General features: G+C 43.5%; 1 protein-coding gene across 12 annotated transcripts in view; it reads right to left on the bottom strand.

Moving 5' to 3' along the window:
• mecom (MDS1 and EVI1 complex locus) overlaps window positions 1-17,197 on the bottom strand; it is a 128,005-nt gene that overhangs the window by 85,844 nt on the left and 24,964 nt on the right. For all 12 annotated transcript variants that reach the window (XM_084018971.1, XM_084018979.1, XM_084018980.1 and 9 more), the window contains exon 2: window positions 2,580-2,926. In XM_084018971.1, the coding sequence (XP_083875097.1) occupies window positions 2,580-2,926 (347 nt within the window). The remainder of the gene's footprint in view (window positions 1-2,579; window positions 2,927-17,197) is intronic.

Raw genomic sequence — 17,197 nt, 5'->3', positions numbered from 1 at the left:
ACTTTCCACTGAAATATTCAAAACCATTTGGTTTTATTTCAAAACGCCCATGTCTTTTTATATTAGGTGTTAATTGTTCTATTGTAAAAAAAAAAAACATAAATAAATTCATAATTTAAGTTAAAAAAAAATCCACTTTATGTTTGACATTTTTTGTAAGTAATTCTTGTTGTTGAGGAGGAAATAGTTGATTATTACAGACAACATCTGACAATAATCAAACAAAATGAAATTAGATGGAATAAATTCTTAACACAAACAATTCACCCTTATAAAAATGATAAACTCACTAATAGATTTGTCTCAGCTCACAAACACACATAAATACTCCCACAGTGAGCAATATGACTGCTGGCACAGTCGGCGCCCCAGTTCTGCATACGACAGTGTAGGTGAGCCTCTCTGCCTGACGGAGCCCTCACTGCTGGCTCTCTACCTCTTATTTACCGAAGCTATCTTTCCCATAAGTCACCATTCCTGTATTCATAAAGCATCATGGACGCCATAACTCAATCGTCCCCTTTATGAATAAAGCCCCCAAATTTATGGTGATGGCTCTGAGGAACGGTGGCCTCCCTGGTGACAAACTTCCCCCAGTCTGTCACCACTGGCCTGGGCCGCTCAGGGCCCTCCATCAAACGCTCCAGATGGGAGCGCCACTTTAACGTTCCCCGGTCGGTGACATCACCTCGCTGCGCTGCACCGGAATTGATGATGAAAGCAAACATATCTATCTTAACTCACATTTACCAAATCAATTTTATTTTTACAGACCCTCCGCAGGCTTATTGGCATATTGACGGTTTGCAGGCGTGGTGGGAGGGGGGGAGCAATGGGTGAGGGATGGTAAACGGGTGGGCATGGGAGAAGAGGGGGGAGGGTCAGGAGGGCTTAATGGCGTTTACCATATTTAATGCAGAAGGATGTCATCACTGAATATCCATTCTGAATAATGTGGCATTTCATCATAAATTCTTTACAACTTATTTACTTAATGGAAAGAGTTATAGCTCGCTGTCAGGGTGGTAATTAAACACTGTGATACAGTGCTGCCTCGCCAGGATCCCATCTTTCCCCTCAATCCCCCCCACCCGCCTGCCTGCCCCAAGAGACACACACACACACACACACACACACACACACACACACACACACACACACACACACACACACACACACACACACACACACACACACATCCCAGCTCCTCAGCTTTTTAAATACATATTATTATTCAAGATCCCCATAAATTACCACCGGATTAAAATTCATGAAACCTCTTTTTCCTTTATTTCTCTCACTGGGAAAAAGAATAACCCAGAGAGCGTTCAACTGGCTGTAAATCTCTTAGAGAGGGACACAGACTCTTTTTTTTTATTAAGATTATGCATTATGAAAATGGGCAAAAATATGAAGAGGTTTTCCCTCACTTCAATTTAAGAGACGTTTATGCAGTTGATAATGAGGGAGAAGCCGTTTCTTGGAGAAATGTAGTCTGGATAAAAAGAAAGAAAGACATTTATTTTGATTTGGTCCGAGCCAAAACCACGAGTCAGAGCTTATGGGCTGAAATAATGCTCTATGATGCAAACCCAACAAGCGCCAGTCGAAATCCAAATTATATTACTATTATTACTATCCATATTACTATTCATATGAGCTGAATGTTGATAGTTTCCAACACATTCTCAGTGCAGCATTGAAACGGACTGAGGGGGAAAGGGAGGCTCTAGTCAGAGAAGGGAGGCTGCTGCTTTCATTCAGACGTCTTTAAACTTTGCACTTTGTGAACTGCATGGTCAGCGGTTCTTAATGAGCTTGGTCCTGTCCTACAAAGGGATAAAGGCCTGAATATGAAGGACGAAATCCTCACATCCAAATTAGAGGAGATCTATTTCAGGGGACTTAAAGAGGCTGATACTCTGCCAGCCCCTTCCTCCTACTCTATAAACCCAAACTAGCATGACACTGACGGAGACCGCACCTCACCTTTGACCTTCTCCTGTGACCCTGCCTTCGATTTTTTGTGCCGGCTGACCAATATGTGATTTGCCAATGGCCGCACCGGGTCCCTAACCGGGATGAAAAAGGGATTTATGGCTTTTCATTTTAATTGAGTTAAGAGCACAACCTCGACTCCCTTTGGTTCAATGGCACTGAGCTAACATTACATCACTGGGCAACAAACGGCAACAACAGCCTTGTGGTCAGTGGGCTAAATGCGAGCATGACGACATGGGAGGATATAAAAAAAAACGAGGCCTGACGTGAATGCTACAGTGTATATTGGCCAAGGAAAACCCCCTTGTCAGAGAGCGTGCTACTGTTGCAGAAAAACCTTGTATCTGCAGTTTTCATGTTTATACTTGAACCAAAGCTCACGCTGCTGTTATATGGAGACACAATTTTGTAATCTATGAAAAATATGGTGGAAATTGTAAAAGAAATGCCTTATTTCTGAAATTCTTACAGCTCCAGAGTACAATTCCATATGTACAGAGGTAGCAACACTGCAAAGCAATGTTTTGGATCACATTGAGGATGTGCACATGAAGGTTCCTATCTTATTATGTTCCTACCTCCCAGCCTTGAGTAGGGTCTCGGAGACAAGGCATGTGCTCTCCTTCATACGGTCCAAAGCGCTCCCCGACGTTTACCCTCCTGCGGCTCCAGATGCCCAAGCCTCCTCCTGCAACTGCTGACTCTCGCAGTTCAAAGTCCAGGGGAATGGTCAACTCGTCTTGGGGTAAAAACATGCTCTGGTGTTGGAATGACAAGGGGTGCCGGGGTGAAGCCTCATCGTCCGACGGCGGTGGGGACGCTGGGTCCTCTGCCAGGGCCGAAGAGGGTGTGGGATCGCCGTCAGAGCCACATACATCGTCCAAGATGTCGGGCGGGTAGAGGGCAAACTCATCGTCACCATCACCTGTGAAAGACACGGAGAGTCTCTATGTGAGGGCTCAGTTCTAGCTTTGAGGACTGCTGACAACACTGATAATTAACATACAACGTGTACATTTAATAGCTTGATAAGGTAGCAGAACACATGAGGTCAAACAGATTTGCAACAACACGTGTGGGTGTCATGTGACAAAGCCTTGATTCTGTTTTCATTGAGATCAGTAATAAAAAAGCATGAAGTTTTACTGTTTTCTAGTTTCTGGGGATGTCCCTGGCCTAGGACCAACCACCAACAGACACATTTAAATTTGTATTAAAATGTAAAATATGACCAAAAAAGTAGCTTATTGGAGTTAAAACAAACAACCTACAGTTTGCCATTTGTTTCAGCTGATGCCAAAGTGGGCAAGCAGCAATGCCCGGTATATTGTACCGCTCTGACTGTTTTATATTTCCTTTTCCGGAACTCTTTCTTCACTGTATAGTGAAAACAGAGGAAGGCACATCGGGGTTAATTGTGAATAGAGTGAAACAGGACATAGAAGAACGACCCTTGAACCCACACTGGGCTTCTTCACAGTGGCACACGTGGCTGGTGGAACTTAATGGTGGAAGAGAGATTGGGTAATTCACAGTGTTGACACAGTGTGCAGGTGGAGCAATTGTTCCCCCGAAATACGTGGACAGAAAGTACAGAAATTAGAAAGACAGTCGGATACATTTCCATGAAAAGGCAGTCAGACGGGGAACGAGACACGTTCACGGATCAGAAAGACGGACTAATCAACAGCTAATGAAGAAGCCATCTAAGACAACAGCGAGAGAGACAGAATGACACCCGCGGCCGGAAATGATTCGCAGGAAGCCGGCGCTCCCCCAGCGTGCGTCTGAGACGGGCAGCACCTAACGCAGGCCGACAGGCCACGGCGAGAGGGGGGCTCTGCTAATGAGGCTCCACAACCCATCCCTGGGCTGAGGAACATTCCTGAAGGGCTGCCTGTGTGACACTGTACCGCTGCGCTGTCAGCCACGGCACCTTTGATCCACACAGATACGCACACACATTTCTTGCTCACTGGCCATGAAGTAACTGTGCTTCTGATTGACCGAACGGGTCACCGTGATTGGCCTCGGGCGGTCATAAACTAACCTGAGAGATTAACTCAAGAACCTGGACAACGTCACTGAACCTGTTCATGTGCTCTCACCTTTAAACGGCCACAACCTTTACCACGTTACACCAAGAATAAGTGCATTGTATATTAATATCCTTAAAATACTTGCAAGGTCAAAGTGCAATATCTGGGGTAAAAGAATGCAAAAGAATCAACTACAATATAAGTAGTACAGGAGCCATAATTCCTGTCAAAATGTATGTTTGCTGTGGATAAAAATCAGCTGTCTATTCCAGATATTAGTCTGTGTTTTCTGTTATTCTGCATACTCGTGTCTGCTGAAGCAGATCTACAACTTAAGTATTTCTCTTAGTGGTTTCCTGCAGCAATACCTGATCACAGTGTATGTGCAGCTATTGTGTTTGACACGCACACTGTGTGGGCCCAGCATGTTTGAGGGGCACGTCTTTTAAACACTCCGCTGAGCCGGGCCGGGCATGAAACACAATGTGGCTCTCTGAGTCAACGTAATGATTTTCAGCACGAAGTAACGCGGTTATGGTCCTGGATGTGAAGCTTGCCATATGGTAAAGGGACAAGAGCTTTTAAAGGTAACTGTATCCCTCCATTGCTGTTTCTCCTCTGACATTCCCCCCCCCCTTCTCCAAGTTTATATTTGATTTAGACCAGAAATTCCCTCGGTCCAGTGGACTCAACGAGAGCATTTCAGCTCATAAACATATACGTTTCTGTAAGGTAAACGTAAGCCGAAAGCAAATATGCTATGTTCGGAGTTTTGAAAATTGTGGTTTTGTGTGCAGATGATTGATAAGTCAAAGACCGTAGCTGTACTCGAACATGTGGGGCAGCAGGGACACTGAAGACAGATGTTCGGATCGGTACGCATATGTGCGTATGTATTTATGGGTGTCTCGGCCTACTTAAAGCAAATAATCCTGTTTGTTTGTTCAGTAATGGACATGACTTCATCATTGCAGGCCGACGCCCTTCATCAAAGAGGGAGCGCGAAAAGAATTCAGGATAACGAAGGGGAACTCCAGCTGGGAGCAGCACCGACTGCATTATATGATGGCACATCGTGATAGTGAAAGAAAACAAGTGTAAAAAAAAAAAAAAAACTAAACAAAACTTTGAAGTTGATGTATCTGAAAGACAACAGAAAAAAGATTGACTGCAAAATAATGAGGAAAAACATTATTATCTCCCCATCAAAATCGCTCAACGACATAAGAAAATACAGCACAGATATGCACATACACACGTGTATATCCTTTGTATTTAAATGCTCGCGCTTGACACCAAATTCATTAATTTTTATTAAGGAGGGAAAACATTTGTTCGCGGGCCTGCTATCTGCATGGGTGGAATGATTTTCACCTCTGCCACGAGGTGTTGGGCGGACTCATACATCACACGATTACCCCGAGCAGCGAGCGGGGCCGCCATCATCAGGGAGTGAATTAAAGATGATAGAAAGAGCTATTAATCACTGTGACAAAGCCCTTAATGGAGGTGTGACCCAGCCACTGCCGACAGGACGCCAAGGGGACGCACCCACGGGACAAATGGATACATATGTTTACAGAGAGAAATAACCTACCTGTGGACATAGTTAACCCCTCCTCCTCCTCTTTTTTTCTGCACCACTGTCTTCCTTGCTTTTACTTTGCAGCCTTTCTAACAATTATGTCTTTTACGACATTTACACATTCCACTATCTCACCTCTTATCTTTGAATCAGGTAAACTCCATGAATCTATTCTGCTTATTTTAAGTGATGTAAGTTGGACGTAAGCATGATTATGTTTTCAACATTACATCACATAATAAAGGCAATAAAAAGGTCATGCATGTATACTCACATAATCTCGCTAAAACTGTTCTATAGGATGAAATGATTACAAAAATAATTTATGGAAAGCTAATAAAAAACTACTACTATTTCACCAACAACAGGTTTGGTAAACCAATTGAAGGTTTTATGTCCCTTTTCCTCCACTGCATCGCTGCTTATAATGCACAATGCTAGACAGGTGATAACACTGTCAGGTTGTAAGGTGGGAACATTATTCATCTACATAACCTGGAACCAATTCACCACTCACCACAGACCACTTCATTTTGGCAGATAGAGAGGTCTTACTGACTGATGGGGTCTTAGATCGTGAAATATGGAAATGAACTCCTCACCTTACGCGGACTGGCCCTCGTGCTTATCTGTAGATATCATTTGTTGCCTACAAATGTGTGTGTGTGTGTGTGGGGGGGGGGGGGGGGGGGGGGGGGCTTACCCTTGTACCAGGTCAAACATAATCACACATAATCCCCTCCATTAGTCATCACATCCAAATTCTGAAGCATCATTCCTCTCCTTTCCAATTTAGATTTCTACACCAGGAAAAAGTGTACGTATGTGCTTGTTGTACCAAAAGTAAATATTCTATAAATATATAGAGAAAAACATAACGTATTAAAAAAAAAACAACAACCTACAAATTGTTTGGAAACATGTGGAGGGGTTTGGGCTACGGCACAATTGCTGTTATTGCATATTGATTAATTTGCTAGAAAATGAGGAAACCCCTTGGGAGATGTAGGTGTAGGCATTTGAGAGGCAAATCACTGTGACTGAATTCAAAATAAAATAATTATTTTTATTTAGTTGGTTAATTTTAACCCTCTCACAGCTACTGCCAAAGAGAAAATGGCTGCTGTTGATTTGCGTAGCACAGTTAATTACAGTGCATCAGTTTGTGTCTAGATTCCCTCAGCAGGGTGTATAGGAGAGCGTTTTGAGCCCCATGCCCTCGGGAGAGGCAATAAGCTTCCTAATTAACTCTGTCTTTGTGCTTAATGGAGGCCTTAGCGCCGCTTTCGGAGAGTCTTTTGGTCGGCGGGTCCATTGGGGTGACTGTGGTACTGAGTGATACAAACCACAATCACTCATAGCGGTAAACTGCATACATACAGTCCTGGCCCATTGTCCAGAATTTATCTCTCAAGATTTGTTTCTTCAACCAAAAACAATTAAATTGTAAAGGAGAGACATTTCCCAATAAACAAGAGATTTTGTCAATTTTTGTTTTGTTTGTTTTTCTCAGACTGTAAAATATCCATTAATGGCGACGTAGTTAAAAAAGATCATTGTTAAAGAAAACCAAAAGTCCTGTATGAATTAGCTAAATTATCTTTTTTTTTTAAGTCAAAAGCTAGTTATAGTAGGTTTGAATACTTTCATGTGAGTATGTTGTTTATTGGACCCTCGGAAATCTGTTTCTCCCTTGAATTATTGCAGCCCTGAGAAAGGACTTTAAATAAATACCATTACAATTGGGGGGAAAAGGGTAACACACACACACACACACACACACACACACACACACACACGAGGGTAACAAGAGCAGAGCTCTTTACACAGTCTTAATTAATGAGAGCATTGTCTATGTTTTTTCACCCTTGTGTTAGACAACTGTTTTCCGTTCCAAATGGAAAACACTCCATTAAGGGCCCTGGGCCGAAGGTACCAATTAACATCGCACAACAAACTGAAACTAAGAGCTGGTCCCTCCGTGGACACACACACACACCACACTCTCTCTCTCCCTCTCTCTCTCTCTCTCTCTCTCACACACACACACACACACAGACACCTAATTAATTAGCATTAGTTGTGATTAATAATGAGGGTCCTTTAATGGTAAATCTGCAGCTCCGATGGCAGGCTGACACAACAAAGGCATCTGTTGTGCGCGCAGGATTTATCTGGGGAGCTGCTCGGGGATTTTAACATGTTTCTCACAAGCCTGACAAATGGCCTATTAATTATCTAATGTTGTCTGACAACAGCCGCTTGATAAAGATGTATGTTTGGACAGGGTGAGGAGGGGAAGATACAGCAGAGAGAGAGAGAGGGAGAGAGAGAGAGAGAGAGAGAGAGAGAGAGAGAGAGAGAGAGAGAGAGAGAGAGAGAGAGAGATGTGTGTGTGTGTCGGGTGTTTGCATGAAGGAAGAAAAAATAAATTGTATGACTGTGAGGGGAGACTTAAAAATTCATAAAATTGTAGACTACAGAGTGACACACACATGCATACAAACATATTCCTTTCTTGATACATTTGTATCAAAAGACACAACTCTGCTTCCACTTCTGTGGTTGTTAAGGATAATCAATATGAAGGATTAACAAAGCACATTTATTTTTAATGAAATGCAAATGAATTAAGTCTTGATGAACACGGCGTTGGAGGTGACACACACACACACACACACACACACACACAGTTTACGTCCCTAAAACCACAATCAATATCATGAACACGGAAGCCTCCACATCAACCCGACCACTTCATATCATTAGCTCTCTAACAACATGAAGCATATGGGCAGCTTGCTCCCTCTCTATCCCTCTCCCTGATTCAATCTCAGTCCTGACTCTAATTTGCGGAGTTTATCTTCCGCCTGTACGCTGACAGGTGTTCCTAAGTGGGACGCCGGTTGCCAAATGATTTTTATGATTGTTTTAGCCGCGCATTTGGCCTAATGAGATAGGATCCCAGTCGGACGCTAACTCAAGCCTGTCAAATGTAAAGCAAACAGAATAACAAGCCGGCCCTCACATTGTTTCCACAAGCCATACATCAGCCGGGACGTGCAGGGAGGGCCCTCCGAAACCCATGCTGACCCCGGGATAGAGAAGATGAGTGGAAAGAGTGGGAGAACGGGAAAGAGGAGGGGGTAAAAGAGGAGGAGAGGCGAGGAGCAGGGGGGCTGATGATGAGATAGAATAATACTGTAATTGCGTGTTATCTCCTTATTAGGGTCCTGTAATACCATAAGAAACTAGTGACTTTATTCATTTTGACAGTAATCCTGCTCTGTTTGTGCCTCTCTATATTCTGTAAATAACACTTAATCTGCTTATTGCTTGAGCCACTGACATATGAGTGTGAATCATCGGCAAAAGCACACGCTTTTTAAAGTGTTGTTGTCCGTTTTCTCCTCTGAAGTGACGGATAAAGACAATGTGTTTACAGAGGTCATCTTGTGTTTTTCTCCTCTGATTCAACTCGGCATCCCCCATCCCGCCACATCACCGAGCCTCAGCTTTCGATTGGTTTCTTCTGGTCACCTGTGCCTTCCCTTTCACCTATCTTCCCGTTTCTCCACCGTAATCCTTCTATCCTGTCAGACAGCAACAACACTGATATCCCCCCCCCCCCCCCCCCCCTCCATAGAACAAAGAAAACAACTCCACACCAACTACCACTGAAAGGTAACACAAGGATGTAGAACGTGAGCATCGGAAAGACACTTTCATTACTTCATCCAAAAGCAAAACCAAATGTTTATCCCAATGTTAAATTAGTAACAATGCAATACATGTCAATGTAAACATTAATAGATGCATCCCCCCCCTCCTCCCTCTCTTCTCTCTCCCTCTTTCATGTCATGGCTTACTGCCATTGGGCCCTAATATAATTATGGCTCACAGTTGTGCACATTTGAGAAATTGATTCCTTTGATGAAATGTGAGCGAGGCAGGTCCGGGCATAGCAGGGAGAGACGTATATCCAGAGTGGTTGCTGCCAGCCACCCCCCCTCCCAGCCCTGTGGATGGCCCCCTGGGTACCAAACCGCCAGCTCAACCTGGCTCAGGCTGTCCCAGTCGTTAAAAGAAATGATAGCACATGTGCTTTGTTTAAGTTTCATGTCTTCATAATGTATTACACAATTAGATTGATTTGACAATTTTCATTATACTTGATAAAATATTTATGTAGGCCTGAGGATGGCAGTTCTTATCAAAGAGGGGGGGCGGATCTGCAGTGCAGATGGGAGCAGCGGGAAGGCCATTAGTGAGTTAAAGCTGGGCAAAATTGTACGCAAATCCAACCTGCCTACTTGAAATTTGTGACATGAAAAATGTTATTTTTTTGTAACGTGACAAATCAGGCATAGCGGATTGAGATCAGATACATGAAGCTGTACTGTATATCAGTGGATCAAGTAGCTCGTCTCCATATGTTTGCGTTGCAAGCTACACAAACAATGGACGCCACAGAAGAGAAAAAAAAGGTATGGTGGGCACTGAGTGCGTTATGCCATTGGCCACCCTCCCGACAGGAAACAAGACAATTTTTGGGTAGACAAATTTCTGGCTACGGCACATTAGCTTTAGCTTTGCCTCAGTTGAAAGCATGGAAAGCCAATGTCAAGTGTATGTTGGCATCAGACAGAAATACATTCTGCTGTTTGTTGTAAGCCCTGTAGCTTAATTCGTCCGGTCAGGGGTTTGGATCACGATACAATATCTCCCTCATATGACCGACAGAACTCATGTGCGTCCAACGTACTCACAACAGAGCGTACTGTATTAAAGTCTAGCAAACTTTTTTCCCCCATTTTGACTCTTTTTCCCAACTATCAGTATCAGCTTTGCACATTAAAAGGTGAGGCAGAAATTGCCAATACTGTAAATAAAGTAATTCATGCGCTGAGTGTCCTTCACCCTTCTTTCCTCCCTAATTCTCTCTTTCGTTCGTGCCCTGGATGTCTCCCTCTTTCTCCCTTTTCTCACCTGTCTCCGTTCTCTCTCTCCCCCGTTTCCCTTCGCACCCTCTCCACGAACCTCTCACTGTGCACAGCCACCCCACATCCATCACAGCCCAGAAATTTAAGGAGCCAAATTGGCCTCATCTGTCTCAATGTTGGATGCAGATGGAGTTTCTTCTGCTGAGGGAGGTGCAGTTAGTCACCCCTGCTGCCCCCACCCCTTCAATCTACTGCCTTAAAGCCGAGCCAGCCTGCGTCGCTCTGAACACTATGGAGCCACGTTATGAGGCTGGCTGCTGGTATAAAGAGGGCACAGCGGTGAAGTGACCACTACACTGACCACACACGCTCTCTGCTTCATTCAGTTTTCTCTCAATCACATTTTTCTTTCTTTCTTTCTCTCTTTTTTTTTTTAAACTTCCAATCTCGCTCACTCTATTTCATTTACTCGACGCCCTCACTCCCTTACTCGTGCTCACTCATAGTGCCAGCACACAGCGAGACAAACACAGGCGGCGGTGGCCATAACGCAGCCTGCAGTAGAGTCTCAAGCAGCCTGGTCAGACCTGGCTCGTTAATAAAGGCCCTAAATGAGGCAGCATGCATAAAACATGAAGCGCCGCGTGCTGCCCATAATGAACTGCTGCTCCATAATTGCATCTCAGAGCCGTAAAATGAAGACAAAATATTTGAAGAGGGATTCTGTCACCTCTCTGCAGACGCAACACTAATCACAGGCATTCTGCGGGGCCCTTGGGGTCTCCCCTTGACAGAGAGCAGGGGCTAAACGCCCAGGGCGGCGACATTGGAAACACCCTCCAAGTAATGGGACATAATTGAATAATTGCTGATTAGAAAATAGGGGGAGAGGTAATAGTCTAACGGTGTCCAGTGTGTTATCTGAAATGATCCCATTGGGAAGGAGAATATGATAATGGGGCATGGAAATGGATAACAAAAAATAATATATATCTGCTGTACCTAACACCTACTGGGAAATTATTTCAATAATTTATGGGTCAGTTTATACGCCTGGAATTATTGTTCCGGGATAATAGATGAGATGGTGCAAAAGCTGGAATAAAACGTGTTGTTTTTACCTGTTTGAGGAACCAGATGGGTGAATACTGAATTTCGCCAGACAATCTGTTCACAGTAATACGAAACTAACACCAAAAAAGCAATCAAAGTGTTCGAAATTATATATTGATTTATTAAGAAATAACATCCACACACACACACACACACACACACCCACCCACATGCACACACACAGACACTGACAAGCTCAGAGACAGGCAAGCCTCCGGATGAGGGATTGGAGTCCCACCCAGGGGTGTCACCCAGACAGTTAGAGAGTTGCTGTAGTGACAGGGTGGCTGTGGTGACATAATGAAGGTGCTGTGGTTGTCACAGGGGGTCAGTGGTGATCACACTGCCTAGGTGGGAGGGGGGGGCTAGGGACACGTATAATGAATCCTACCAATGACAAATGGCCCTCAAGTCAGGACTGAGGCATCTGACAAACTCAGGCTCATCACCTGGACACCTTAAACACACGGGCAACAACAGACACTACTAGACACACACAGACACACAGACACACACACACACACACACACACACACACAGAGAAACTTACACATTCAGTCAACAATTTAAACATCCAGAGTGTATAATAACAGTGCTGCTAAACCTGCGAAGCTCTTCCATCTTCTTTAACAAGCTTCTCTTTGTGGAAGAACATTTAGGCGTTTTTATAAAGCCTCAGCTTCCATTTCTTTGCCCGGCTTCGTTTAATGAATCTTTTCTCTCACCTCTGGCTGCCACTTGAAACTGTTGAAAAAGAGCCCTTAATGTTGCTGTTGTGGCAGTACAGTGGTGAGTCAAAGGTTATCAATACGGGCATTGTTTAACATGTACAATGGGTCACGGGAATTTAGAAAACCCTGAATTCCCTCGTGCACTATTCGCAAGCCTGATTATATACAGCCTGAAGAAAGTAGCATACAGATTTGAAAAAAAAAAAAGGTACAGATACTCCTTTAAACAGTTGGTTTCAACCAGAATTTTGGTCTGTGTTTGGTAGCGAATGAAAAAACGACATATTGGAAAGCAGGAGTATTTTTAATGTGACAAGCTGACCACCTACTACCAACCTGACATCCTCCATTTAATATTTTTGGATATGAAGCGATTTTGTCTGAGGGTTACTTTTTCCACTCACAGGGTCTGCTTGCCTCGAGCACCACCAACGCAGCAGGCCAATTCCACCTTAACTTTGTTACAGAACTTGCTACATACAATAATGTCCGCGGCTAGAGAGACTTTCCAAACCACAGTGTGACATGTGGAATAGACCCGGACATGGAAAGGTCCTGGAGAGGATGTTTGTTTAATGATTGTTGGACGGCTAACATTCAGCCCCGCGCCCCGAGCAACAAAATCCCCCTCGCAGCACTGAAGCTGTTTATGTTATTTGTTATGGATGTCAATTTCCCTCTATTTAGGAGGTGATTGGACTGGGCAATACAGTAGGATTGTGCTATTGTGTGGGGATTGTCGTCTCTGTGTGTAATGCACTACACAGCTCGGAATGGAAGTCTGGACATAAACAGTGTGGGTCATTGCTGCCATTTCAAAGTCATAATACCTGATTGTTAAGACCTGCTGGTAATGAGATCATTTCTTTTTTTTAATTGTAATAATGAAATATTTATAATATTTTCAATAATGATACATGTGATAAGATATGAAATTCGTATGTTGGAATTGCTTAAAGATAGGAAACATATTGTACCGTTAACTTAATTCATTAACATTTTTTGTTTACCAATGTGCATTCATAAAAACTTACTGGCAATCGTTACCGTGTATTTTGCATTATTCCCATTCATTTTGAGAATACAACACAATTGAAAGCCGGCAGGCTACATAACTCTTACCTGCATGTTTTGCCTGCAGGAGAATGTGAGTGTGTGTTATTGGATGTGTGTGTGGGGAGGAGAGCAGAGGGTGGATATAAATGGAGAGTGACAGCTGCCAAATGACAGTGAGATTGAGGTGGGAATGCCAAAGGACAATGAGGGAAAGAGAGGAACATGACAGTAACAACACCTCAGATTAGACCGAGATCACACACACACACACACACACACACACACACACACACACACACACACACACACACACACACACACACACACACACGCACACACAAATGCATACATGATCCAAAACACATCAACGATCCTACTCCGGGCCCAGGGGGATAGATGGGAAACGCGGTCCTGTAACGAGTGCTCAGTGTGTCATTCAGACAGATGAGAAGGATCAGAGAAATCCCCCGTTTCGTCTTCCTAACTCAAACAAACGGGGACCCTAAGCAGAGCCACATGGCCTCCCTTAATGACTGACATTTTGTTTAAGAACCATCCATAATGACCTGGTTTGAGTTGAAATACTTGGTGTTTTTTTCACAATGAGCTGCCAATATTCACCAATGAAAAATTCCAAAGTGCTTGAGTGACTTGAGATTGTTGACTTCATGCTTTTCTCCCTCTTTGGTTTTTCTGTTTTGTACATATTTGGAGTGGCATGACTGTGGAATTAATGACAGATTGTCTGAACATGAACATGCAAGCATAACTTGAAACAGATTTCAGATCAGGAGATCTCTTACTCTAATGCATTTGATATGGCATCATTTCGACAAATGGGGTTTAATCTTCTAACTTCGCCAAAATATGGTTATTATATTTCACAAAGTACATTTTTTTTTTATATTCGACAGCTCTATTGACTGGGCAAATTTGATTCAATAAAGCCTGTTATCTTTTTACAATGGCTGATCATCAATGCCTAACATCATATTAGGTCTGTGTAAAGAAATGCTGACTAGAGACTACAGATTAAATATGTAGAAAATGCAGAAACTTTCAACGCATGCATTTAAACATTTTTTCATCAAATCCTAAAGAGGCCCAGTGCAGCCTCTTACATACCACTACTGTCTGTAATAGAAAAACATTTTTAAAATAACTCTATTGACTAGGGAAATAAAGCAATTACGAATCACAACAACACAAAGATTAAACTTCTTTTGAACTACTTGATACATCGACAATCTGGTCAAAAAAAAGAGCCAGGATAGAAAGCATCCCCGAAAGACATTACAAGTGTTGCTGTCGATTAATAATTGCCTCACTCGTACCTGCTGCATGCACTTGTGCAGCCAAAAATCAATCAAGGTCCACTTTTCTTTTTTTTTATCATATTGATGGAGTGAAAGAACTCTAACTCTAAACTAACAATGCCACAGCCATGTACATAGATGGAAATCAATTGTAATTAAAACTGAACAAGTGTTCCGCTTTATACACTCAAAGAGTGCATCGGTCATTAAATACATTTTCATCAGTTATCAGTTAAAGGTTTTAAATGAAGTGCATGGCTTCTGCCTCCTTTGGGAGAGCGCTCAATGCTTCCACTCTTGCGTTGCGAATTTACCCGCACTTGCTTTTGCAATCAAAAGGCTGCTAAATTAAGTATCAAACAATTTAATGTTATGTGTCACTCTCCAAGACGATCTGTATTAGAAGCACTTAATTAAACTTTCAAATTCAAATGTACTAATCAGTTTGCGGCAGAGCAGGCACTTGTTTTTCCCACATGAAACGCCACGGCTGGCCAGCCCGGCCCATTGCCTGCTCATTAACATGAAGGTGTGATTTGCATTTCCTGATGGACTGTTCCAGTTTTTAATATCCCCCTTTCTGCTCTTACATCAATCATGGAAGAGGGAGGCCACCATAGGCCACTATTAACCCTCCAAATCCGCCACAAAACAAATATTACAAGAGTTCACTAATTTGGAGATCAAATAGCCACTTGTCCATTATATAATTGAAATGAAGGTGGAGTGTTGCACTTCTGAAGAGCTCTATAATTACCAGCTGTTAATTGCACACTTGTGGTGTCTCACTTTTAATTAAAAAGAGCAGCTCGTTGCTGGATGATAAGCAACGGTGGAGAGGCAGCGGTTTAATCAACAAAGCGAGAGGAATTTGTTTCTGCTGTGGCCAACAGCGGGTTGGAGAAATCTTCAAATAACCCAGGGAGATTAAAACGTGTCCATTAGGACCAGTCAGGTTGTATTTGGGGTGGCAGGAGCGAGGTGCATTTGAAGTCGTCCCGCTGCAGAGTCCTCAGCGAAGCACGGCTGGGGGTGTGGGTCTAATCAGCCCACTGCTGGCCCTGAGTGCTCAAGTGGAAAAATTGGACCCCGCTGGTGGCGAGAGAAGGAAGGGAGGAAAGGAGGGAGAAAAGGATGGAGGGAGGGAGGGAGCGGGGAAGGAAAAGCACCCCCATCACTCTCCCTTTCCTTTTTCTCTCACTTTCTCTTTTCCTGCCCGAGCCTGTTACTTGAGTTTGTTTTGTGACTGGTGTGACAGTGAGCCAAAAAAAAAAAAGAAAAGAAGTCTTTAAACTATACGTCTTGCTTCTTGAATTGGCTGTTTGCTTCACACATTAGTCACCGAAACACAGCTTGGCAATCTGTACAAGCATGAGATATCGCTCCAGGATGTGTCAGCGCCCTTAGACAATACACAAACAACCTCAGGTCCCTTCTGGACACACCGGAGAAAGCCCTTCCACCTATTTCATGACCTGTTGAACCATGGCAGCACAATATAAACTAAGGAGAAAAAAAAACAAACTTCTGTACTTGATAGTCCCAACATGTGGCTATAACTCACACTGTGTTTATATGAATGAGACAGTTACCTTGGTCAGCAACTCTGGGCTGCTGCCAGGCCTCCGAAGGCTCTCAGTGCATTAGTTGCATAAAGTACATGACTACCAGGGATAACCTCATCCACCCTTTCTCTGACCCCTCCGCTCCCTCGCTGATAAAACTGTCTGCCAGGAAGTGTCCTTCACTACGTTTCCTCTCTCTCATGCTCAATCAACACCTGCCACCACGACAATTAGCACTGTGATGTGAACGCACAGCCCGAAGAGGCACTCTCTCTCTCTCTAATCTCTTAATAATTGTCATAGCTCCTAAAATAAAAGGTTCAAACAGTCCGTGCATACAATTCCATCCAGGTCTGGATTATATGTATAAAATGTAGATCCAAGAAGTAATAACAGAATCGCGAGGGGATTCCCAGACCCCCTGAGTGTCGCAACTCTAGATAAAGGGCTCTGGGTTTATCTAAGGAAACAGTCGCTGGGGCGAGGATGGTCTGGCCTCACTGACAGATTAGTCCAGCCCAGGCCCACTTCCTGCCTGCTGAGGACACTAATTAGAAGGACGACTGACACCACAATAAGAGCTGACAGTTGAGTGCACTTAGTACAGCTTCACACAATCCAACGCTGTATTTGTACAGCAGCCATGCCAGGCCACGAATTTCATCACATTAGCTGGTGCTTATCTGATGTGACAAAGTTAACCTGGATGTTGTTTGGACAGAAAAGTACAAGGGCAGTTCTGAGAAAACTGTGAGGGTGCTGATTTATCAGTGGAAGTGTGCAAAGTGTTTTATTTGAAATGTTATCAACCTCACCCCACCCCCCCCCCCCCCCCCCCCCCCCCACAC

Source organism: Eutrigla gurnardus (genome assembly GCF_963514095.1).
Source record: "Eutrigla gurnardus genome assembly, chromosome: 10".
NCBI lineage: Eukaryota > Metazoa > Chordata > Actinopteri > Perciformes > Triglidae > Eutrigla > Eutrigla gurnardus.
The sequence above is the reverse complement of the archived record's forward strand: the minus strand, read 5'-3'. Positions and strand labels throughout refer to the sequence as shown.